Source organism: Limulus polyphemus, unplaced genomic scaffold, assembly GCF_000517525.1.
Source record: "Limulus polyphemus unplaced genomic scaffold, Limulus_polyphemus-2.1.2 Scaffold669, whole genome shotgun sequence".
NCBI classification, from domain to species: Eukaryota; Metazoa; Arthropoda; class Merostomata; order Xiphosura; family Limulidae; genus Limulus; species Limulus polyphemus.
The window spans coordinates 31,270-58,204 of NW_013666279.1; the positions used below are offsets into that span (position 1 = coordinate 31,270).

Here is a 26,935-nt window from a genome sequence, read left to right on the forward strand (position 1 = left end):
ATCAGCTATTTGGTCAGAAGAGAATTTCTTCAGATGTATGCATGTGGTTGGCATCCTTATGTGTATATATATATGTATATCTATATACTTTTTGTTATTTACATCAGAAGAGGAATTTCTTCAGATGTATGCATGTGATTGGCATCCTTATGTGTGTGTATATATATATATATATGTATATCTATATACTTTTTTGTTATTTACATCAGAAGAGGAATTTCTTCAGATGTATGCATGTGACTGGCATCCTTATGTGTATATATATGTATATCTATATACTTTTTGTTATTTACAGTTATGTCAAATTTGGTTAAACTGTACAAGGAACTGATAGCACAAGCTGATTATACATTTGACAGATAAATGTTGTAAAAGAGGTACTTTAAATGTAGTTAAAATGATCACTTATTGATATGTACAAGTTAGACTTTTCCTTTTACTAGAAGCTTAGAATGTAAAGGATTAATTAAAAGTGAAGGGGATATCCTTCAGTATATATGCACAGAATTTGATTAAAGAAAACTTTTTAAGAAAGTTTGGTAAAACATATGCTAAAATCTAAAGTGGAGTTGATTACGTAACTTACATAATTTCAGCTTTTGAGAGATAATATAAAGCAGGCCACTATTTGGTATTTTCAACCTGAATGGCACTTTAGTGACACATGGGATAAAGGTAGCTCAGAGACTCTAAGGCTCTTGCATAGTCAGCCATAATTTAGAACTGATAACCAATCAACAGCTCACTTTTTATTCTCCTATTGTTAACTGAGTAGTGGGACTGACTGCTACTTTTATAACTCACCTACAGGTGAAGTGTGGTGCATGTTGAGTAGTAATTGTGGACTTGAACTTTAGAACTTATGATATATACAGCCTGGTACACTAACCATGAGGCCATGCCCAACTGTAGAGGAGTGTAATTAATGTATGATATATACATGTAAGTATGGTAAATAATTAAATGTTTCCAAATCACTGCATGTAGAGCAAACCTAGTGTGTTAGTTGCAAATCTAAATTTTCAGGGTATTGCTAAATCCTGATTAGGTAAGAACAAACTTGTACAAATAAATGACTTGACTACCAAACCTCATGAGATGTTTTCATGATTAGAATTAAAAGTGTTTTTAGCAGTGATGCTACTCACTTGATGAGATATTATGGCTGCTATAAGTAGTTAAGCACTTTTTAATTTGAACTCTTAACAATTTCTTTTTCAAACTATCACTTAGAAACTAATTTAAATTTAATTGTTTAGATGCTATTAATTAGTACTAAGAAGCACTAAGCTTTTACGGTGAGGATTCATGTTTGTTTGTTTTAGAGTAAAGCCACATTGGGCTGTCTGCTGTATCCACAGTGGGGGAATCTAAACCTGGATTTTAGCATTGTAAGTCCATAAACTTACCACTGTCCCAATGGAGAAGATCAGGATTCATTATAAGTTGTAAAATTGATTTGAAAAATGAGTCTAAAGCAAAGGTTTTCATTAAATAAAGTATATTACATTCTTACACTGATCTCAACACTTTACCTTGAATAATGAGAGTTCCACTGAAGTCTGAGCATGAAAATTATACTTTGCTCTTGCCTCACCTTCTGTAGCTTTACGAGGATGAAGAAGTGCATTTTCTGAAGAAATAATCTGAAATACAAAAATATATCTGCTTGATATATTAGTAATTCTTATATAAACCTTAAAACTAACACTCTGAAGAATTAGAGACTTCTTATGACAAATTTAGTTAAATTTTTCTCAGCAGGGCCACATAATAACAGTATAATAAGTTAAAAACAAATTAAGTGCATAAAAATTGACTATAATACTAATACTTAACATGGACTTATCTTTATATATTTTAAAGTGATGGGTGCACCTGCTAATATTGTATTAATACACTAGAGTGACTATAGTGAATCCTGCTAATATCATATCAATACACTAGAGCAGTGGTTGGCAACCTTTTTTGATCGCAGGTCAGTTATTATTATTTTTTTTAACTTAGCAGTGCGTTGGGTAAGTGATAGTCATATAATTCTTACTACAGGTACATATATTTAAATATGTAAGTTTATTTACATAGAACAAACAAAATTAATAGTTCAACCAGCTGGAACATTTTCCCTTAAAATTGATCTTAAAATTTTCTTTAGCAGTGACTCTTTCCTTTAATATCTTTGTTCTTCTCACATAGACGAGAAATTTGAACTGAGCAATGATTGTGCCCACACGGGTTGCAACAGTGAAAACAAATTTTGGTGGGTCAGCCAATTCATTGCTGCAGGTCACTTGGTGACCCGTGGGTCATAGGTTGCCGACCACTGCACTAGAGCAATTGTAGAGAACTCTGCTTATATTGTGTCAATACATTAGAGTAATTGTAGTGAACTCTGCTAATATTGTGTCAATACACAAGAGTAACTGTAGAGAACTCTGCTAATATAAACAATATTAGCAGAGTTCACTACAGTTACTCTAGTGTATTGACAAATATTAGCAGAGTTCTCTACAGTTACTCTAGTGTATTGATGTGTCAATACACTAGAGTAACTGTAGTGAACTCTGCTAATATTGTATCAATACACTAGAGTAACTGTAGAGAATTCTGCTAATATCTTATCAATACACTAGAGTAACTGTAGAGAACTCTGCCTTACTAAGAAGCAGCATTCTAGAATATAGATAAAACTGACTCTTCAATGATTTTTCACTTGTATAACACTTGTATTTAACTTTCATAGAAATTTAATACATTTCTTAATTTCGTCTCTTCTGAATTTATCTGACAAAACTTTAAATTTCTTTTATATATACCTAGTACAATTATCAGGGAATTAATAATAGTTTTTATGTAGCTGAGTGAATTTTATGAAACATGATAGTCAATTTATATAACTTATATGAAACCCAAATAAAAAAAGTTGTCTGATATTCACTTACTCATGAGGAAAACTTCATTTAAACATGTCTGTAATAATCATATATTAAAATTTTCGAGCCAATTTCAGATAACTCGACTGACTGTTAGATAATTATCAATTAACCCTTTTTGATTACTTTTAAGGTTTTATTTGTTTTTAATTGTATCGTATATTCTGTGTTGAAATGTATATATATATGAATCACAAGTAAAACAGTGAATATATTTGACCAGAAATATGTTACTAGGAAACTTTAAGTGCTCTATTCTGAGATTTTACTATTACAACAGATCCAGTTAGAAGCATATTCTAAGGTAGCTTGTATGCTTACAGATTATTAAAAGAAAATATTGACAACTGATTTAAAGATGGCCTAGCTGTTTCAGGTGGTCTTACCTCTACATATTTAATGGGAAAAATACCAGTCCTTCCATGATGTTCACCTTGATACCAGTTCTTGTCAATTTCTTTGTGTATATAGACAATATCTCCTTTGTCCAGGGACAACTCTCTGTGATGACAGAAAAACGCACACAAAGTTAATGTGTTGTCGTACATGATTGTTTTATAGCGGTGACATCACTGAAAAATGTGTACTGATTTATTGAATAAACATTTATTACAAGTGATGATATTAAATGTTTTAATTGAGGGGGGTGATCCATGTATCCTAACTCTTAAGTTAGAGCTGAACATTCTACTAATGATATCACACTTTTTAATAGAAATTGATTTTCTAATCATTAGGATTGTTAACTGAAAGCATTATAATATACATTAATGAAAAACAAACTCTGAGCATCTGTAAAGGAAACAGAAAATTCTCTCTCTCCATTATAGCTGTTGGAAGTAAGTATTTAATAATTAAGTTGTTTGTGGAAACTGAGAAAAACTGACATAGATTAGAAATAATCAGTTGTAACATCTAACTTGGTAGTCAGCACCAGCAATCACTAGGTCATTCTAAAACAAGAGCAAACTGACATAGATTAGAAATAATCAGTTGTAACATCTAACTTGGTAGTCAGCACCGGCAATCACTAGGTCATTCTAAAACAAGAGCAAACTGACATAGATTAGAAATAATCAGTTGTAACATCTAACTTGGTAGTCAGCACCGGCAATCACTAGCTCATTCTAAAACAAGAGCAAACTGACATAGATTAGAAATAATCAGTAGTAACATCTAACTTGGTAGTCAGCACCAGCAATCACTAGCTCATTCTAAAACAAGAGCAAACTGACATAGATGAGAAATAATCAGTTGTAACATCTAACTTGGTAGTCAGCACCAGCAATCACTAGCTCATTCTAAAACAAGAGCATTGATTAGTAGTTCACAAGACTCTGAATAATATTTTATGCACAAATATTTACACTACAGATTGATATGTACGAAGAGATATGCAGAACACAGCTTTATTTCCTCAGTATTCATCTAGCATGTAGGAAGTGCATATGGTTGCATTGTTTGCCTTGATTGACCAACACATTCAGGTCAAATATTGCACTGCATAAAATTTTACACTTTTGCTCAAGAGGTTCATGGAGCACAATAGAACAGTAAACTGTTACATACTGATTTGGCTGGAAATCCAAGCTATGACAACCAGCTGACTTGAAGTGTATCACACTATTTGTATGGGACAAAATGACCTCAATAAGCAAAGATTTCTTGCAATATAATATTTGTATCAATAACACACTTTCAACTAAGATCTCTATGTAGTCTTTAGGTATTTTAAACTCCTGTTTCTCTTGTGGGGAATGTAGATTGTGGAAAACCTATACCCCCCCCCCCATTTATTTTTGGAATGCAACAATATCCTGGCACTTTGGATTATAGAATACAATTTCAACTCTGATTAGTGTCATATAGTATAGTAGTCAGCAGCTTTGATGTTTACACTATAGTGCAGGGCTGCCACAGAAGATGAGGGGAACAGAGATGAAAAGAAAAAAAAGAAGATAACCTTACCGTGGAGTTTGAGCTGTGAAAGCGTACAATACTTTTGCCATAGTATGAGCCTCAAGAGGTTTTGGAAGGGTTGTGGCTTGGGGTTCATAAGGATTGTCATATCGATCTAAGGGTATGGGGGATTTCTGTGATGGCCTGAAATATAATAAATAGGAATGATATATTAATTATAATTCTTAATGTATATAATATCTAAATCAATGTATTATGCACAAAAAAATCTAGCAGAACGTTTGTTTGTTAAATCGTGAAATTTCTGCCCTTTTTAAAAAATAACTACATTTTTATTCAGGATATAAAGAAACTGTAATTTAAAACATATGATGTGTATTTCACAGCTACAAGACAATAACTAGATCTGAAACGCCTTTTTAAGTTAAGAAAATGATGTATTTTTTGGTTTTCATTTGAATTAGTTGCTTATGAGTTCTCAGCTGGAAGACTAAACCAACTACTCACAAATACTTTCGTAATTGTGTTTTGTGAATTGTAGTGCTGTAACAGTGTTTTTAACCTGGTAGAATTTTCAGACAAAAATATAAGGAGTTTGAAAATATGATCTGAAATTGTTGTTATTAAAAAAGTGCAATTTAGATTAGTATGGATATGGTTGTTTTAAACCTTATGAAGCCGAGTATGAGAGATAAAATTCTAAATTGTCAACAAACTGTAGAAATATATAACATAGTAATCTCTATTTTTGCAACAAATTCAAACCATATTTAATTAGGGTAAGAACCAGTGAATAAACAATAATTTTGTGGAAAAGTATAAGCGAGTGATATTTTTGGTTTCGTAGATGTACTTTTGAAGAAAGAAACACGATTTATTCACAAGAATTATAAAAAACTTAAGGATATTTCCATCCTAAATTCAATAATTTACTGACTGACATAAGCAGCAAAATTCTGAAAACAGCTGATATAAAAATGTTTTATAACCTACATGAAATTATCTGTATGCCTTCTCATCTGTAATTCTTTTAAGTTTTTTCTGTGTTTCTCTTCTTCTTGATGCTTTTTTAGCTATAAAGAAAAATCCCACATGTGAGTACTTAAATTAAGTCACTAAGATGCCAAATGAAATTTGAGGTTTATAGAAATTTTTGGGCTGTAATGTGCAACAAATAACACCCGCTGAAATATGCATAATTTCAAATTGTGAACCACGTTTTACATAAATTTTTCTAAAAAAGGTTCTAACAATAAACTGAAAATTCATTTGATATTCTAGAAACTGCATCCCTCTTCTTATGTGTAAAAAAAAATTGTACTTTTAACTGTTACAAAGCTTCAGTTCTTTGGTTCTAGCTTGCCAATGTGCAAAACATGGTAGTGTGCCCCCAGTATTTTTTAAAGTAAAATGCTGTACATGTTTATGATAAAACATTTTTTTTTGTCTGCATACACAAGAATAAAGCAAATGTATATAATTTTCTTTAACTTAAACCTAAATGTAAATTACCTCATCATCTTTAAATGTGATCCTAACTGGCTTGTATGGCCGTCCCATCACAGAGCCCTCTTGGGATGCATGTGGAGAAACTATTCAGTAAATTAAGGTATGAAGCATGAGAAATGGATAAACTTCATGTATCTAAATACTAGTCATATGGCGTATTTACCTCAAAAACATTAAATATTTAAGTATATCATCAAAACCATATTTAAAACATTGTTAACATGTGTTAGTAATCTTTAGCTGGTGAATCTAAAAGGCATTTACTAAATATGGTAATAGAAATAATTATGAAAACACAGGAGCAATAGACAAACAAAAGTAAATACAAAACATTATCACAGAAAATAGAAAACAAGAGTGAAGAAGTTGTACAATTCACTATTATTTTGTATCTGAACCCTCTGTTTATACATACAGAGCATGTTGCCATATAGTTTATCAATGTGTTATTATGAAATATTGTTCAAGATGTCCTGTATTACTCTTCACAACTCAACTTCATATGTACAATCTCAAGAATGTTCATATCAGGACTCTGCACAGGCCAAGCCTTGGTTCTAAATGTTCCATTGGTCTCTTCATCATCAAGGTATCTTTCACCACATTTGTTGTATGCTTAGGACTTTTGTCCTGCTGGAAGATGACCCATTCCTCCTCCCCAGTGAGATGTGTTCTATGAATCACTGTAAATATTGTACATTGAACTATGACACTATTTTCCTCTCTGCCATCAAACAAACTACCTTTAGTGGTTGCCCAACAATTCAAATCTAGATTTAGCTGTAAAGAACACACATCACCAGCTTTGCTCATTCCACTCTTTGTGGTCCAATATCCATCTTAACCCTTTTGTTTGGTTACTTTTTTCAGCAAATATTTTTGAGCAGCTACACATCCATTGAGACCACTTTGTGCTAATGCGTATCTTATGTATTATTCTTGATGTAACATACACCCCTGTATTCACAGTATAGTCATTCCCAAGATCCATACCAAATCACTGTTTGCTCCATAAGAAACTTACCAGAGATACTTAACATCACTTTTAGTTTTCTACCTCAACTACTTCTGTTATTAACAATGCTAGTTTCAGTGCTCTTCAGAAGCATGGAGACTTGCCACAGTTTATTTGCTTGGAGTATCTTTGACCAGACTTATTTTAGTCTTGGGAACCAAGGCTGGATTCACACTACTATTGGGCAATAGTATGGCTATTTGTGCTTTTATAGGCTTTATATTGGTGTGGCACTTTCTGAATGGTTGAATTACAACCAATCAGAGAGTATGTTATCAATACATGATTATAACTGGTGCAGTTCATTTTCAAACAATAAAGTAGTGATATTCCCATATCATTTGCTTTTTATACCATAGGTTTTTTCCTCATTTTATCCATAATTATTAATATTTAAAATACTGTACATGTCTGACTGTACATTTAAAACAATAATTTATTGTGAAATCAAGGCAGTCACTATTCTGTAAATGCAAATATTTTACTTTCAAAAACTTTATATATAGACACACACGCATAATGAAAAATTATGTTTCAGAAAAGTATGTTATTAGAAAGCAAAATTACTATAAATAATCATTGTATGTACGTTATTAAACACAAAATTACACAATGGGCTATCTATGCTGAGTATCAAAACCTGATATTTAGCATTCTAAGCCCTCAGACGTACTGCTGAACCATTGGGGAGCTACAAGTAGTATAAAATATAATATTGCAAGTAATAAACAGAAACACTACAAAGTAACTAAATTTGCTGCCAAATAATCAGATAGTTGGTTTATATTGATATAAAACGATAGATCTAATTCAAAGTTAAGCTGTGAAAAAATACAATTAATGAATGTGATATAGAACAGCATGATCATAAAAACCGTGGATATGTCAGTATAATGCAAACACGACATATTTTGGAGATAATGTTGTTATTTGGCAAATACATATATGCAAATATGCTGTGAAATATTTTTCAAAGAGTAATTCATATAGGCTGTTGAATTCACAAACCTCATGGAACACAGTTACGATTTAAAATAGCTGATATTCAAAAAAGTACACAGTAAGATCCCCTCAAATAAATTTATTTACATATTAAAATATATAGTGTTAAGTTTTTTTTCTGTTTATTCATTTCCTATCTCCTTCAACTTTAATTTGTATCAGTTAATTATTTTAGAAATTTACAAGCCTACTATAATGACTGAAATAAAGTAAGATTTGTAGTGAAATTAATTATTGTAAGCCCAATCAATTAACTTGTTATCTTAACAACTAATTTTTACTTGCAGCCCGGCATGGTCAGGTGGTTAAGGCACTCGACTCACAATCTGAGGGTCGCAGGTTCGAATCCCCGTCACACCAAACATGCTCGCCCTTTCAGCCATGGGGCGTTATAAAGTGACGGTCAATCCCACTATTTGTTGGTAAAAGAGTAGCCCAAGAGTTGACGGTGGGTGGTGATGACTAGCTGCCTTCCCTCTAGTCTTACACTGCTAAATTAGGGACGGCTAGCGCAGATAGCCCTTGTATAGCTTTGCGCAAAATTAAAAACTAACAAACATTTACTTGCATTTTTTCAAACTTTAGTTATCTTCCAAGTCATTTGCATATATTTATTTAAGACTAAGGTATCCCATATTTTTATACTGAAATCTACACACAAAATAGAGGTAATTAAAACAGTGAAAATAATTAAAATGAATTATATGGATAAAGGGCTTAAAATGAAGCATATTTCATTCTATGTAGAAAATATTCTTCCTATAAAAAGCACAATCTAAGATAACTGATATGATTTACTATAATGCTAAAGCAGCACCAGTTTTCAATGTTAAAAAATCGTCACATTTATTACGTACATCTAAAGTGGTCATATTCATAAAAGTAGTTGTTTAAAAGTTATAGGAGCTATCAGAAACAGATTAATAAATGTTTTCAATTGTACATATCAATCCAAAAATAAACTAAAGTCAACAATTTACTTTAAGTAGTGATACCGATGATCTAATATACTTCTACAAATATTTGTATGAATAAACTAATGATGTTTAAAGCAAAGTAAGTAAATCCCATTATACTAACTACCTTTGCATTTTTCTCTGGTCAAAGCCTGTTGCTGGGAATCGTTACACCAGTTTCTCTGTTGTCTTGGGCTCTTAGTAGGATATCCTCGAGTTTTTGTTACTAGTGTAGAATCACTTTCATAGCCATCCTTGTAAAATCTACAGAAATATATATTTAAGTAAAATATATAACTCTATAATTGAACTAAATAACATTATGACTTAAATGTTCTTTTATTTTTCTCATTTATACAAATATAAGACAGTTTTAGTGATGTTTAATAAGATACTCTACTGTTACACTTTTAACCTGCAAAATATATTCATCATTCTTTATCTAAGTGAAAAAAACAGGACACAGGATTACAAAATCCTAAAAAAGATTGAAGTACAGTGAGATGCCTTAGGGCTTGGTTTAGTTTTTTGCCAAATTATTTAAGAGTTGAAAACATAGCAGTCATAATATTTATCATAGATAAAGTACATCTAACAGATTTGAATGAAATATCAGTATCTTAATAATTATGATATTATTAACACGTTATAGCTTCTTATGCTATTACTGAAAAAATTGCACTGTAAAAATACAATGTGTTTTTTGAGTAAATACCATATTGAATGTTTTTATTCTATGATATGTATAAAATAAGTTTTTTTGGATAATCAATAGGGCTTATCAAAAAATCTAATTTTCCCAATTTCTAATATAATTATGTCGATTAAATTGCTAGTTATTTATTATTTCAGTTATAGTAAAAACCTGAAGCTGAAAAAATGTCTCACTTTTATTAATGTACTTCTAATTGAATAATTTGTTTTAGCTGTGGCTGAGCAGTCCATAGAACAGCTCTGAGTTGTTGTTTTTCAAGTACAAAAATTTTAGCTCATAGCTTCATCATCTCTTGACCGATTTGAGCTCTAATTACAGTTTTGGACTCAGGAAGTCAAACCCTTTTGATTGATATATTTGACCATGCCCAAGATTAATTTATTCTAACCCTGCCTAAAAGAATTTCAATTTGAGGGTAGGCTGGTAGAGATCATGATGAGTAATAAAATCAAATTCGGAGACACACACACACGCCCCAGCTTGGTATTGCTGATGCATAGAAATATAGCTAATAAAAAGAGAAACAAAGGTCTTATAGATTAATTTACTCTAATACTAAAGAATTTCCAATACCACAGCTATTGAGGATTCCCTCTTGTTTTTTTATTAACGTTATGATTTACCTAATTTTTAGTTTCATTCATTTCTTTGTACTTTTGGCTTTTTTTTATTACTTTAGCTAGTTTTAATTATTTCAAAATATAACTAGTTTGATCATAGTATAGCAGTGTTTATTAGTAGTTTCATTCTCATGCTTCACACACTTAGATAAGTTTGTGTATTTGTTATCTAAAATAGTTTAACTTTGTTTCATCTGAGGTTGGTGGTTCACAGGCAGTTCTAATCAAGGTAGTTTAGTTGTATGAGCTCTAGCAGTAAGAAATAAAAGGTGTTTTTATTAAGACCCGTGTCCATAAAAAAAGTATTTATTTTATTTCATGCCACAGCTTTAATACTAAAAGAAACATAATGAGAAGTAAAAACTCAAAAAGTGTTCTACTTTTAACTGAAAAAAAATTGAAAAACTTTTATTTATGCATACCTTCAAGGAAAATATACACAAAATTACATTAAAATAAGTAATTCTAAAATAGAAAAGTCTAGGGCAAGAAAGAATAGGGAACAATAAAACTTCTGTAATTAATTTTATATAAATTAGACCCTATAACAGTACATTTTATTTATGTTTCAGAAGTATGTAAAGTATAAATTTATTATAGAAATTTCATTTACACATTTTAGAATAATAATTCAAATACTTATATTTTTGTCATAGATAGTATCCCTAATGTTTTACTCATTCTATAAATTCATAAGATTAAATATGTTACTTGTGCTTAGTTAGATTAACTAAAAACACTCTAATATTAAAAAGTATACAATGATGTATTAAAATAGCACCATCCTCATGTGACAGCCTTACGTGTTATGGCAGTATTCTACCCCTTTATCATCAGGATAAGCCATGAGTTAACAGTAAAAGAAAAATCGTATATAATTTCATAATACATAGATACAACACAGCATAAATTATCATACAAAACTTTGACTACCTTTAGTGACAACAACATTACAAGATTGATTTCCAAGGACTATTTCTATAATATCTGGACCAGAGTCCTTATTCAAAATGATACTTTTTATTTTCAAGACTTTCTAATGACTTTCTAATATTTATTTCATCCTCATTATCAATCTGATGAATAATTTTAACATTTTCCCAATTAATAAAATGAGCGAAGTTTGTCACGTTAAGCTAAATTAAATTCCTTAAGTTTTTGTTTCTCTATTGCAGTTTTATGTTCCTAAATATCTGTCCAATATAAATTAAGCCACAATTATTTAGCTTTTTATAAATACCACATTTATCTTCACGCCCTACTGTAACTGTTTCCTTTTACTCCACTGATAAAAGTACTTAACTTAAAACAAAAAGAAAAGGTTACTTGACAATCTGTATATTTTTTAAAAATAATTCCTATTGGTTTAGAAACCGACTAAACACATACAGCTAATATATCCTTATTATTATCTACGTTTAACTTAGTACATTGAGACACTTTTAATTACAATACATAAGTTGTGTGTATAACATTTGGATCAAAACTTCTACCAATAGCTACATATGTTTCAAAAATTTAATTTTGACACTAAATCGTTTTGATGAGTACAAATATTCATAGTTCTATACACAAAAGTTGAGAAAGAAGACTTTTCTTTTATGACAAAGGTAGATATGATCTCCTCTGCAGTGCCATGGCAACAGAGAACAATTTTTTACATGCCTCTGTAGAAAGAAAACCATTCTCCCTTTTAACAGAAATATATAAAAAACTGTAACAATCCTCTTATTCAACCTTTAAAGTGAACTACAATTACAGGGCTGGTTGAACCAACATGTCTCTTAAAACCTGTTAGAATTTTCTTGCTATAGCACCACACAAGAAATGCATCCTCAGCTTATCTTGACCATATAATGGATTTAACCAAAACTATTTTCGAAGCTAGAATTTCAACATCAAACATAAACAACTTACAAAGTAGAGGTGTCATTTCAGTGAATTATTGTTCACTTTTTAGCATTGTGGTATTTTATGACATGGTTTAAGATAATACCTTCCTGGCTTATACAATACATTATCACTTACTTAAAAGATCGGGACTTGTCATGTGCGGATAAATATTGGTTTTCATTCTAGGAAAAAAAAATTATAATTCAACATTAATCACTTGAAGATTTAATGTTGTGTCACATAAAGTGTATACACTAGTACAGTATATATAAATAACAAAGGAACAAAAATCTAACTATTGCACTATTTTGTTAAAGGAATAAGCAGATTTAAGTTTTGTTTTCGCTGGTATAGTAACGGTTTTATCTTCTTTTTTTTATATAACTTATGTTTTGAACATGTATATTTTAAGTACTTGGCAATGAAAAACCTATTAGCATAAGAAAAAGTTTAATAAATTTCTACAAATAACAACAACAGAGAATCTACACACTCTTTGATATCAATTACTATTTGGATGTGCAAGCCTTAAAACAACAAACTGGACACATAGATATGTTTGCAGCAAACAAACAACAAATTTAAATTCAAATAAATATTTTAAACTGAACTATTTTAATATTAAACCCACCCATAATCTTAAGTTTGAATGCAAAAAAATTTACAAATCAGTTATAAAATTTACCCTAGACAGGTGCTACAGTATCTTTGAACCAAAAAGGAAAGGTTTCTAAAATAAAATAACATTTTTAAAGGCATGATCAGTATGACTAAATGTACATTAGAACACATCACAAATCTAAATAACACATTGAAAGTTAGTTAGATCATTAAGATTACATACACATCATCTTTGTTAGTACTACAAGTAACTATAAGATTACGGATAAGAACATGTGTTGCTAAATCAAAGTAACTATCATTATACCATTCTTCGCAGTATAAGAAGTATCTCTTCATCAAACCAATACAGCATTTCATTTCTGTACATATGAGTCTTTAACGCTCTCATTGGCTTTTAACTAATAATAGGTAGGCAAACAAAAGTAACTAAATCAAAGTAACTATCATTATACCATTCTTCGCAGTATAAGAAGTATCTCTTCCTCAAACCAATACAGCATTTCATTTCTGTACATATGAGTCTTTAACTCTTTCATTGGCTTTTAACTAATAATACGATTGTTTGCCTACCTATTATTATATTAGCGTAATGTGCTTCCTTACTCAAGTATGGCTTTTAACTAATAATAGGTAGGCAAATAACGATTGTTTGCCTACCTATTATTATATTAGCGTAATGTGCTTCCTTACTCAAGTATGGCTTTTAACTAATAATAGGTAGGCAAATAACAATTGTTTGCCTACCTATTATTATATTAGCGTAATGTGCTTCCTTACTCAAGTATGGCTTTTAACTAATAATAGGTAGGCAAATAACGATTGTTTGCCTACCTATTATTATATTAGCGTAATGTGCTTCCTTACTCAAATATGACTTTTAACTACTTATTTACATATTTACTAATTGCAACTTCTTGCTATCAGTGTAGTATTGTACCCCACTGGGACAGTGGTAATTGTTTGGATTTACAATGCTAAGATTAGGGGTTTGATTCCCCTTGGTGGACACAGCAGATAGTCCAATGTGGCTTTGCTATAAGAAAACACACAGTGTAGTATTACCTTATAATTTTTTCATTTTTATCTCTAAAATTTAATACATCTATTAACATAAAAGCAAGCTATAAATACACAATATTAAAAACACGAAAAGAAATGATTATAGAATTTTAATAAAAAAAACAATACCGTAATAACTGCTAAGTTCATACATTTTGAAAACTTATATTTTCTGGTTCACAAGACAAGTAATGTATATCAATGTCATTAAGAGTAATGCTTCACTAACATATACTTTTATCATCATAAAAGAAGAGAATCCTGTCAAGTATTTTTGTTTTCTTACCAACTTGGCTTCTTTTTCGGCTAAAGATGAATGACCAGGTTCATATTCTGCTATACTTCGTGGCTGATTTCTGTACACTTCTGTAGAAGTTTTTGGTGGAGGGGTAATACACGAATTAGATCTGAAAGTCAAAAAATGATATCAGTATCATGGCAAGCTTTCCAAAGTATGAATAAGTCATTTAGTGTTCACTCATTGTCATATACTGCTTTTCACTCAAACAGAAGTAACGGTAATGTCCATGACACAGCAAATCAAACCAACCAGAACTGAATTGCTCATGTGTAAAATAATAGCAACAAGTCTAACATTTAGTTTATAATACTTATAATTTCAATTCCTGGCAAAAAAGATATTTTCAGATAACTGATTAATTTTAAAGTAAAACACATACCCCTATTCAGTGGTATTAAACCTTTGTTTTGTTCTAATATGAATTTAATGATATTCAATACTTTAGATTTGATTTTTCAATTCTCTTCTGTATACAGCTTTAAAGAAGGGTTACACTAGAAAAACTGAATCACCCTAAAACTGTCGTGTGTGTACTATACTAATTTGGCTGGAAATCCAAGCTATGACAACCAGCTGACTTGAAGTGTATCACACTATTTGTATGGGACAAAATGACCTCAATAAGCAAAGATTTCTTGCAATATAATATTTGTATCAATAACACACATTCAACTAATATCTCTTTGTAGTCTTTAGGTATATTAAACTCCTGTTTCTCTTGTGGGGAATGTAGATTGTGGAAAACCTATACCCCCCCCCCCAAATTGCCAAAACATTTTCACTAAATTCACAACATTTCTATAAGTTTTACAAAGGTATATGTAAGTTATATAATTTGATTCAATATTTATAAACACTCATACCAATTATTGATGTTATTACATGCTATAAAATCCAAATTTGAACTTTAATGTTACAGCATTAAACAATATACTAAACCAACACCTCAACAGTTAATAAAAAACAATCACAAACATACTGGTAAATACTACGCTGAAGTGTGCGATGTCTTGATTCTTGGTTGGCTTCTTTATCTGGATACAGCTGATAATATGGTGTGGCATAACTGGAGTGATGAGAATATCCATCTGAATTGAGATAAAAAAAAAAAAAAGATTTTTTCCAAAAATAATTGTAGACTGTCCAGTATGTATTTTATAAATAGTTACTAAAAGTTTTTGAACTTGCCAATTTTTTTTTTCTACTTAGTTGCCTTTAGAAACCTTTAGAAAAATAGATAGAAATTGATAAGTTTTACTAAAAACTTACTTGGTTTATTGATAAGCTTTACTAAAAACTTACCTTAAGTTATTTATTCTGAAAATATTTTAGCATACATACTGGTAGAAACTAAAGTTAAAGACTCTAACGGGATTACAAGCCACAATATCAATATTTTTTTTTTTCATTTGCACAAATTCTTAATGATGACAATGTAAAGTAAGTTTAATTTCACATCATTGTTCAGTATATTCTTTGTTTGTTTTGGATTTCACACAAAACTACTTGAGGGCTGTCTGTGCTAGCAGTCCATAATTTAGTAGTGATAGACTAGAGGAAAGACAACTGATCAACACCATCTAATGCCAAATTTAGTAGTCCTTTACCAACGAATAGTGGGATTGACCACAACATTGTAACACCTTCATGGCTGAAAGGGCAAGCATGTTTTGTGATGGGGATTTGAACCCCTGATCTGAAGATTGCAAGTCAAGGGCCTTAACCACAAGTCCATGCCACATTCAGTATATAAATTTACTGGTCTTGATGTATGCTCTACATGTGTTGTAAACCAGGGAAATAAACTGCTTTTATTTAATTTGGATTAAACTATTCCATTATGAATTATAAACATTTTAACCATAAGCTTATAATGATAAATTATGCAACATAACTGGCAAAAATAAATACTTCAACTAACTTTAAATGTTGGTTAATATAATGTAGGCTTGTGACTGATTTTAAAAAGTGGCAGAATTAACGGATTTAATGTAATGTGGTAATTTGTAGGTCACCAGCTTTTAACGATGTGTGTATGGATAGTTAAAACAAAGAAAAACTAATATAGGATTAACATGCATTAAGATCAAATAGAACATATGAATCAAATATCATATAAAAGTTAAAAATGAGAATGGACAGAATATGTACACATCAGTTTGCAGTAAAAACTACAGTAAATTTTTATAATTTTAGAGTGTCCTTAGTTCAATTTTGTCTTTGATAGACTTTTATTCTTCTCTACTTTTCTACTGTATTGCATCTGATATGGTGTGAAAAGACTTAAGGTTGTTTCTGTACTTTTCTAATGTACAGCATCTGACATACTGTGTAACTGTATGTAATTATTTTATTTCTAGAGATGTGAGAAGATTAAGGTTGTATCTGTACTTCCCTAATGTATTGCATCTGACATGCTGAATAACTGTATGTACTTTCCTAATGTACTGAATCTGACATGCTGTCTAACTGTATGTAATTATTTTATTTCTGTGAATGAAAAAAAAAAGTCAGTTAGGTATTTACCATCTCTGTTAAACTCAGGCTCAGACATATAACCACCCACAGGGGAGACTTGACCTGGAATACATTACAAGAATTTCCTGAAACATATGTACAGCTATGCAAATAATTTAATTTAGTGTTTATTTATAATTATAACAATGAGAACAATTACAAAAAAATTGTAATAATAAAAAAGTTAAAGTCTCAGACAGTAATGTTCATTTTTAGCATGTGATGTATCTGTAAACATAAAAAACTTTTCATCCAAACTTATTTTTATAGAAACTAACAAAAACTAATTTTAAGTTTAAACATACTATAATTATTTTGAGAATATATGAATGCAGGTAAAAAGACAGAAACAAGTAACTTATTGAGAAAGGAAACTTGTTTTTACATTTAACAGGTTTCTTATTGAGGAAGGAAAACTTGTTTTTATATTTAACAGGTTTCTTATTACAAAAAGTTTACTCTCATCTATAAGTATGAAGTTTTAAGACTCAGTTCTACTGTGTTTTTATACTATATACACAAACAGATATTATAAAAGTATTGAACTTTTACCTTTCTTGTATTTCAGAGTCACATAATCATCCCCTGAAATATAGAACAACGTTTTGAATGTGACCATGTTTTATGTGAAAACCTACACATATTCAAAACAAAGAATAAAGTTAGAAACAATAATAACACTACAGAAAGATAGAAACCCTTGGTATATTCCCATACCACCAAAAAACAACAACATTATCTTCTTCAGTTCACTACTAAATCACAAGAAATTATTCTTCCTTAACCTTTAAAAAAATAAGATGTTGGGATAAAAAAAAGTAATTAAAATTCACCTTTGTTTTGCTTTTGAACAAGTAATTGTGTTTTCTAATGTTTTTTTCATTTAGTTAGGATAAATTTATTAAAACTTAAGATCACAGTCTTACAGGAGAGAAATTGTGGCTTGAGAAAATAAAAATTAATTGAAATATTACAGTTTACTCTATTTTTAAATCTTTGTTTAGATATTTATCTGTCGAACATTTACTTTATAAATTCAAATCATAAATTCTTATTTCAACAAAGCTATACCAAATAAAATGGTATCCAATGCAGTGTCACTTAAGAATATACTACTAAACATTGAACTTTTTTCCCCCAAGTCACTAAAGAATACCTAATTGTAAATATGCATAATGAGCACAATTACTATCTATATTTGAGGTTTAAGTGATAAATAATTCTAAACCATTGGAAAATATTCTTTTGCAGCTGTTTTTGAATGAGCAACAGTTTTAGAGACATATTTTTGAGACCCAGTGAATGCATGTACAATATTTCAATATCTCCTGATTTAAAGTCATAAATAATATTCAACGTTAAACTGGTACACAATCAAAAACATTTTATTTAGGGCTATCTGTGGCCTTCAAAAAGTTGACGACTTTACATGTTTCGACATTACAACTTCATCCTCAGGATTTCGTTGTAACGTCGAAACATGTAGAGTCGTCAACCTTTTGAAGGCCACAGATAGGCCTAAATAAAATGTTTTTAATTGTGTACTAGTTTAACGTTGAATATTATTTATGATTTTAACTTTATTCACAAGTGCCAAAATACTATAATTATCTCCTGATTTATTCTATCACAATATGAAATTATTCTATTGACAGGGTAAGTGCTTCTGTAACTTACTGTTTGGTTCATCAGGTCTGTGCAGTGATCGGAACATAGATTTGTACCAGTCACTAGCATGTTCGTTTTTCACATTCTAAAAACCCAAAACAAGTAAGATTAACATCAGAAATTTTCAAATATATATTAAAGGAAGAAAAATCTCAGGTATAAAGTTACATCTAGCTAAGGAAACACTATATGAAAATACTAATTATTATATTAAATGTGTAACATATTAGTTTCATTAAGTTAGCTAATTAACAGGATGTAAATGGCATTATCTACATAAGTTATGAATGACAAGAGATCCAGAAGGTTTATAAAAACTAAAATATGATCATCCAACTGTTTACTTACTGTTCGAAGTCCAACTGGAATTCCTTCTTCTAAAGGACCAATAAATGTATATTTTGATGGAGCTTTGATATTTGCTGTATTTGAGGTGACATCTTGAACTGGCATTGCAAAATAACCATCAGTATTTAATTTGTCTTCTTCCACCATAAACACTACATTGCTTGGAAGATCTTCTTCTGTAGAAACAAAAGTAACTTAAACAATATAAAGAAATACAGTGTTGCGTTCACTGCACCTCTACAAAGCCTTTTTTCTCCCATAAGAAACACAATCAAATCAAGAAATTAAATATTCTTATCCATCACTAATGCATCTCTGATAGATCAACCCTTCTTTTGTATCAAACAATAAAGGACAAAATTATGAAACGAAAACTCCTGAACTCTGAATAATGCAATACGGGTAAGCCATGTTATTTTATTTTTATAGGAAGTAGAATCAAATATAAAAATCAACATTTCTAATATATTTTTACTGTATTTCTTCTAAGCTTTCTTTCTGTTGTTTGAAACACAATAAAACAGAAAATAATTATCTAATGATCTTTATTTTAAGTTACCAAAAGGGGAAAAAAAAAGAGAAAAATACAAATGATATTGAAAAAAAAATTGCATTTAGATCAATGACATTTTTAGAAAATATCATTTCATAAATGTCTGTACATAGTTTACAAAGTCTGATTAGGTAGTTCAGCTCATGAATTTCTTAAGAAACAGTTGATTTATAATTTACTTTTAATATATGGCCTGCTTTCATAATATTGGTTAATGAATGATGTTCTCTCAGTTTGTTAATGAACAGTAATATTGACTCTAGAAACATTCTTCCATGAAACTGTTAGGAAGTAGTTATTTCATAGTTTATTTTTAATGGAGAATCCATCTTGGCAATAGTAAGTGAAATGTGGAATCATTGTTATTTTTCATTTACTATGCAGGCATTCTACCTGTACAAGAAATATGACGTTTTACAAAAATAATATGAGGTTTTTAAAAGTGGTTCAACTTATGTAGCTGATATTAAATTGATAACATGCAGTTGTTGCATCCTTTTTCCCCTGTGCTCAATGTATACACATACCTATTAAAAAGTGTTATAGAAATATGAAATGAGGGAAGGCTAATTGGTTTCGATAATTAAATTGATAACATGCAGTTGTTGCATCTTTTTCCCCTGTGCTCAATGTATACACATACCTATTAAAAAGTGTTATAGAAATATGAAATGAGGGAAGGCTAATTGGTTTCGATTTTCATTGACGGATGTATAAAAATGGTGCAGCATGAAAGCATTCATCATTTCCAGTAATCTTATGATACAAATGTAGGGGAAGTAATAAGGATCTCAAATTATAGGATGTAATATAGCAGAAGTATGAAAATAAGAAATAGAGGAGTGAAAGTCCTGACTTGGTTTGCTAAGTACCTTTCAGTAAATTAATGATGAGCTAAAAATTTCAAAACTGAAGTAAAAGTTGTTGTGTAATTTAAGTTGTTTTCTGATGTTATGTTCCTTCTAAAGGAAAATTATCTCGATTGTCTACCATAAAAGAAAATTAGCATATTACTGTATTTTACAGAAAAACAAGGCCTGTCATTAATATTTAAGTTATTAACAAAATAAACTTAACAAAATATACATTTATTTAACTTATCGTAAAAAGTGTGCAAAATATGACAGTTTTAGATCATAGATTCTTGATATATATATATATTGCAAATAGTTCATGTGACACAAGTAAAATAACCAATCAAATATTATCACAATATACAAATAATACAGTTATGAACCATTCATTTACAAGCAGATTTATTCCAAATCGTCCAATCACAGTAATCCTCTCTTATGAAAGGTCAATTATAATGACAAACTGTATTACAGTTGTTATGCTGTCAAGTTCATAGAACATCTAAAAATAAGTTGTTAAAAATATATTAAATCATTATATATAGAAAGAATATAATGTTTTCACCTCTTTAATAAATAAAAATAGAAGAAATATGCCCCCATTAATATTATACTGTATTTTTAAGTAACCCAATTAGATGATTTAGTACCTGTCCACAAGATTGAGGTAGATTTTCTGTGTACCAGTGCACTTTTGACCTTCAAAAGTTAATACATTGTATGTAGTACTTCTTTTATAAGTTTGGTCAAACTCAGTACGTCAAATCTTGAGAAACCCATGTCTACAAGATTGGGACAGACAGATGAACAATGGATGGACAGGGGTAAATCAATATGCCCTGATCTGCAATGTTTCACATTGGGGGCATAATCAAAAATATTTATCTGAATCTTTAGTGTACATAGATCTTAATCTACTAGCCATAATCTTTTATAAATATGTAGAAGAAAACTGTTTTGAATTTCATGAATTATTAACTGTTCTTAATCCTTAAAACCAAAATACACATGATAAATAGTAACTAATTAGATTTTAACAGTAATCTTTATTGCAATTACCAACAAAAAGTACCTTTTACATATAGTCACTCAAAAGTGCTCAAAATATAAGTAAGTTATCACTTAAAAATTAAGCAGCTTTTTGGAAATACAGATCTAACTTAATTCTCTGTTTGATAGAATATTTGGCTTCAAATATTTTTACTAGAGATATTTCCCAACAATATTTTAATCTGCAGGTAAGTTTTTTCATATATCCAAGTTTAGATTGTGAGAACAGATTTACTTTAAAAGTTTTTTTGATTCTTTATGACAAAAGTTATTCTTCCTGAATGTCTAACCTAAATTTTTAACATTCAAAATGTCTTATTTATGCATAATTTTCATATAATCTTAAACAAATTCAAGTCATCAGTAAACCAATACACAATTTTGTGTTTTGTTAAACATTTTTAGAACAATCTTTCATCTATATCAACACAGTAATTCATTAAATACCTACATCTCCAGAATCTATAACTTCAAAGTTTGTCTGATACTCTAGCTATTGTGAACACATTCATTTCAATGGTAATTAGTTCAGTAATCCTCCTTTATAATCCTCTCATGGTATATGTACAAAGTATTATAAAAAACAATCTGAAAAAAGTTTGAAGTAATGATATTAAAATATTCTTTAGGTTTCTTCTAGTACGACCACTAAGTTAAAACCTATTATTTCAATTCTTTCAATCATATAAAATAATTTATTCTCTAGAAACATAAATATTATTTTTATATAAGGTTTCTTGTAATTTAATTCATTATTATAACACATGTTCCAGGTTTTAATCATGAGATGAAAATTTCATTTTACCTCTTTGTTTATAACATAAGGAGTCTACTAGGTTCTCAGAGGAAGGTTCACATTCATTCGTCAATGACTTTAATAAATTTGAAGAATTTCTTATATCATTTTCCCTGTTTGGTTTTGAATCTTCAGGGAGTTTTGAATAAACAGTGCTAATCAAAGTTGAATTTGGGGAGTTTTGGGAAGTCTTCCATGCAGAAGTACCTTCTGGTATGAGGGATTTTTGTTGCATATCCTATAAAATCAGTAAAACAATATATTAAAATATTTTTCAACAATGAGAGATGATATATATAAAATATGATGTTTTCAACTCTTTCATAAATACAGAATAGAAACAAGTGCAAAACCGTGTTTATGAAACATATATGCTCCCACTAATATCATACTGCATTTTTAAGTTCCCAACTTGATAATGTAATACTTTTCCACAAGACTGGGGTGGATTTTCTATATACCAGTGCCCTTATCACTTCTCCCTTGAACCACGACTTTCAGAAATTAAATTGGTCTAGAACTTTGTGTGTAGTGTAGACAATATCTATTGATACTGTAATGAAATGTCATGTTCACAAGGTTGGGAAAGCTTTTATACATACCAGTAATGTTCCAACATTGACCTTCAAAAGCCAACCACATACTAGACCTTTTTCTGTAGTAACTGTTTTATAAGTTTGGTCAAAATCCATTCATCCAACCTTGAGATATTCTATTGGTAAGAATGGGACAAACAGATGGACAGGAGTAAACCAATAAGCCCTGCTCTGTGGTGCTTTGCAGTGAGGGTATCATTAGAAATATTTATTTGAATTTCTAGTGTGTATATATCTTAAGCACTTTAGTGGTTATTAGTATATAGGGATTACTCTATGATGGTTATAAATAACTGCTCAAGTTGAGTTATAACCTTATTTAAGCACCTAATTGCCATTATCGACATTATTAGCAGTGAGTTCAGTTTATAAGCGTATATTATTTCCATGTTTCATAAATAAGTTTTATTTCTGGTCACTAGATGGCAACACAAAATATTATATAACAACTGTTTGTGAATTTTCATTGCACAAACATGATATCTGCCAAAACAATTTCAGCAAAAATATGTAAGGAAAGGAAGAATAACCTAAATTAATATTCAAGGTACAAAGGAGATCATGTATTTATGCAACTGACAGATCTATGTACATGTTATTGATTTTTGTGTTTTAAAAACACCAGTTTCCTAATTATGAAAATAATACATTATATAGTGGTCTACTTTTCTTCAAATTTACAGTGGTGTCGAGCCTGGCAGCTGTATGTGTGTGTGTGTCCTTGGTATAGTACTATGACATGACCCTAGCACATGTAGTGAAGTTGGAAGATGAGAGTTCTGTAAATATGCCCTTAACGTGTGCAATGTATTGTAAAAGTACAAAATGTTAATAGTGTAGTACAGATAGAAATAAAATAAATTAATAAGATATGCATTTTTAAAAACAGTTTTAATGTTACTGATTTTTATATTGGACACAGGTTTTCCCTCTTTCTGCTTCATTTAAGGGAAGTCGAGTTGCATGTTTGCTATTGGAAATATATGCATATCCAATTCAGTAATAATGTACATAGTTTCAAATAACTAGTGCTTCATTTATTTAAGAAAGACTAAAAAAAATGGAAGATAACTTTTGAATACCGGATCTTTACCTGATGGTGACTTCCCATGTCTGACAAATCTTGGCAGGGCTCCGAAGCTATGAAATTGAGCACTCAATTCCTTGACGCATTATTGTTATTTTCACAAAACTATACTTTGTATTGATTGATTATCAATACACATTTAACAGACAGTTCCAGTTGCTATACTTGAAGCCTAAAACCTGCCTGTATTTTTCAACGCTCAATGACCTTTTATATAGTAATTCATATACACTGTATAATTTATATAATAAACAAAATGTTTATGGTTCAATAATATTCATGACTACTGTTTTTATAATTTTATTGATATAAGTACGCATACTTACAAGTTTTGATAGGCACAAATACAACTACATGTTATTCATTTTGTTCGTATCATGCAGTGAACCAAATGCTAAAAGTAAAAATTATGCATTTATACGTTTTTAGATTATTGGTTTCGAAAGTAGGTCTAATTACATATATATATGATAAAGATTGATTTTCTTCAAAACAGACTCGAAACCCCATAGGTCAATTACGCCTAAAGGTCTGATGTCACTGAGGGAAAGTGAAACACCCATAGCAATGTGTAAACGGTAAAACGTTAGAACATTTTATCTTTCAACCGCAAGTAAAGACGATATTGAAAAAAAAAATCATTAAGAATACGTCATCTGTTTGCAAGTGTTGATTATATTACTTAAGTAAAATGGCGGTTTTCAGTATTCCGTTACACATATCTTGTCAACATTGGCCCATCAGTTTATCAGGAAACGTCTACAAGTAATTAAACTTTGTATTGTTTTCATCATCTGTTAATTCCTCTTTGAAAGCAGTTCACTTCCGATTGCGCATGCGCAACGATACTGCTCAAATCATGGGAAAAAAGTATGAAACATGTTAAGTGCCATAAAAATATTAAACAAATATCTTTTCATTAATATGCATGCATAAATCTAATAAAATTACATTTACAATAAAAGCTTTAAAGTTAATTCATAAATTGCTACACTATCATTTTAGAATAATTTGATCTACTGTCTTTTCTTAGTTTTAAAAGGGTATTTTTACTTCAATAATTTTAATACAAAAGAAAAAAAAGGTTTTAAATTTTATGGACCCTTTGTGCTCCATGCTACGGTCTTTATCATAGTAAATAGTGGTGACTGCTTTTACCAGTAATACATTACGCTCATTTACAGAAGAACTCTATGGGTCGTCTTGAACTTTGAGTTTGAATATGATAATGGAAAACTTGAGTAATTAAAAGAAAATCGTGTAGGTTTTCAATGATTAATAATAATAGTACTAACATATGAAACAGTTTAGATAATTTAACTTTTAAAGGTAAGTAGTAATATATTCCATTTTACTTTTTACTACTCAGTTATATAATAGTAATACTCTACTACCTAAATGTACAACAACCTGCCATTGTCTTTGGGTATATAACTGCAATTTGTTTTCTAAATCACTTTACATTCGGTGAAATACAATTTTTTTTATTTAATCAGGTAAATTAATTAATGATGTTTATTGAAAGCAATTTTCAGTAATAGTGACGGTATGGAAATAGGCCTAATGAATATTATTAATATAACTAGTATTAGTACTAATGCAGCATCACCATTCAACGACTAGTGTTAAACTTTTTTTTTCTACATAAATTGAAAAAACTGGTTTAAAGTAATCTCATTCATAAAATAAAGTAAAAGCACATTAAAACAGTGAATGTGTACCTCCATTTTAGGATTTCTAGTTTGTTTAACATCTTCATCAAAGTCTAACTTGATACTTGTAAATGGCAGTTGTGAGGATGGCTTGATATCCTCTGTGAGTTTTTCTTGATCTCGTGCCTTGTGTTCAAATCCACCAGTTTCCACAGTAATAGACGATTGTCCGGGTTTCCAGACTATTTTACCAAAACGATTATATTAATATTGTTAAAACAAACGATTTAATTTATTTATTTCAAACTAGACGTTAAAACAGAAAAGAAATGCAAAACTAACTTCTATAATAAATTTAAAACTTAGAATGGTTTTTATGAGGAATAACTAACGAAATAAGCCAATTGAATAGTTATGAAAGGAAAACTACAACAACAAAACGGAAATATCATCAATAATATCAAATGTTCAGAGACCCCAAAATTGTGAGTACAGGTAAGTAATAGTCATAGCAAGTTCTAGTTTACTTCTGATTTAATAAAAAATGTGTACACGCACACACACGTTATTTTTCACGGTGTCTCATTAGGCCAGTCTGTACCTGCCTGTTTAGATTATAATTTAGAATAACTTATTTTTTGGTTTTGATAATAAGGTTAGAAAATAACGACCTTTATACCACTTCTGATAATTATAAAATAACTTTATATTTTAACCAACGCTTCGCCTTTGCGGCTTCATCAGGGTTAGTTTAAATTAGTATAAAGGTCGTTTTTTTCTAACATTTTTATCAAAATGTGCAAATCCTTCCAGTATGCACTGCAAATGTTGAAAGACAACAAAAATTATTTTTAGTTCAATTAAAATAGAACTGCAAAGCGTTAAACAAATACTAGGTCCAATTTTCTACATCCAGTAGAATGTTAGATATCTTTGGTTTACCCTGGAACTAGATAAGATTGATTCGAACTGGAGCTAGCTCCTCAAATGTGTGGGTTTCTTTAACGTTAGCTCAGATTATTAATGCCTGGGCACCCCAGTGGCATAGCGGCATGTCTACGGACTTACATAGCTAGAAACCGGATTTCGATACTCGTGGTGGGAAGAGCACAGATAGCCCACTGTGTAGCTTTTTGCTTAACTAAAAACAAACAAACAATTAATCCCTGGTTGGAAAATCTCATCAAAGTGAGTAAAAACGTGTCGTTTGAAAAATATTTGTAATTTGAGTTTACATCGAAGCAATTTTGAAATGAAACTGTGCACG

The 26,935-nt window shown here is 30.0% G+C and overlaps 1 protein-coding gene across 1 annotated transcript in view; it reads right to left on the reverse strand.

Moving 5' to 3' along the window:
* Nucleotides 1-1,532: 1,532 nt before the first annotated feature.
* The window catches only part of LOC106459856 (vinexin-like), a 29,898-nt gene continuing 4,495 nt past the window's right edge, over nt 1,533-26,935 (reverse strand). Inside the window, exons 2-16 of the mRNA XM_022386411.1 lie at nt 25,738-25,910; nt 22,343-22,571; nt 19,081-19,256; nt 18,742-18,817; nt 17,617-17,649; nt 17,074-17,127; nt 15,527-15,635; nt 14,533-14,653; nt 12,699-12,745; nt 9,460-9,599; nt 6,366-6,445; nt 5,847-5,926; nt 4,902-5,036; nt 3,320-3,434; nt 1,533-1,665 (exon numbers count right to left, since the gene is read on the reverse strand). Of these exons, the coding sequence (XP_022242119.1) occupies nt 1,609-1,665; nt 3,320-3,434; nt 4,902-5,036; nt 5,847-5,926; nt 6,366-6,445; nt 9,460-9,599; nt 12,699-12,745; nt 14,533-14,653; nt 15,527-15,635; nt 17,074-17,127; nt 17,617-17,649; nt 18,742-18,817; nt 19,081-19,256; nt 22,343-22,571; nt 25,738-25,743 (1,458 nt within the window). The 5' untranslated portion in view covers nt 25,744-25,910 and the 3' untranslated portion in view covers nt 1,533-1,608. The remainder of the gene's footprint in view (nt 1,666-3,319; nt 3,435-4,901; nt 5,037-5,846; nt 5,927-6,365; nt 6,446-9,459; nt 9,600-12,698; nt 12,746-14,532; nt 14,654-15,526; nt 15,636-17,073; nt 17,128-17,616; nt 17,650-18,741; nt 18,818-19,080; nt 19,257-22,342; nt 22,572-25,737; nt 25,911-26,935) is intronic.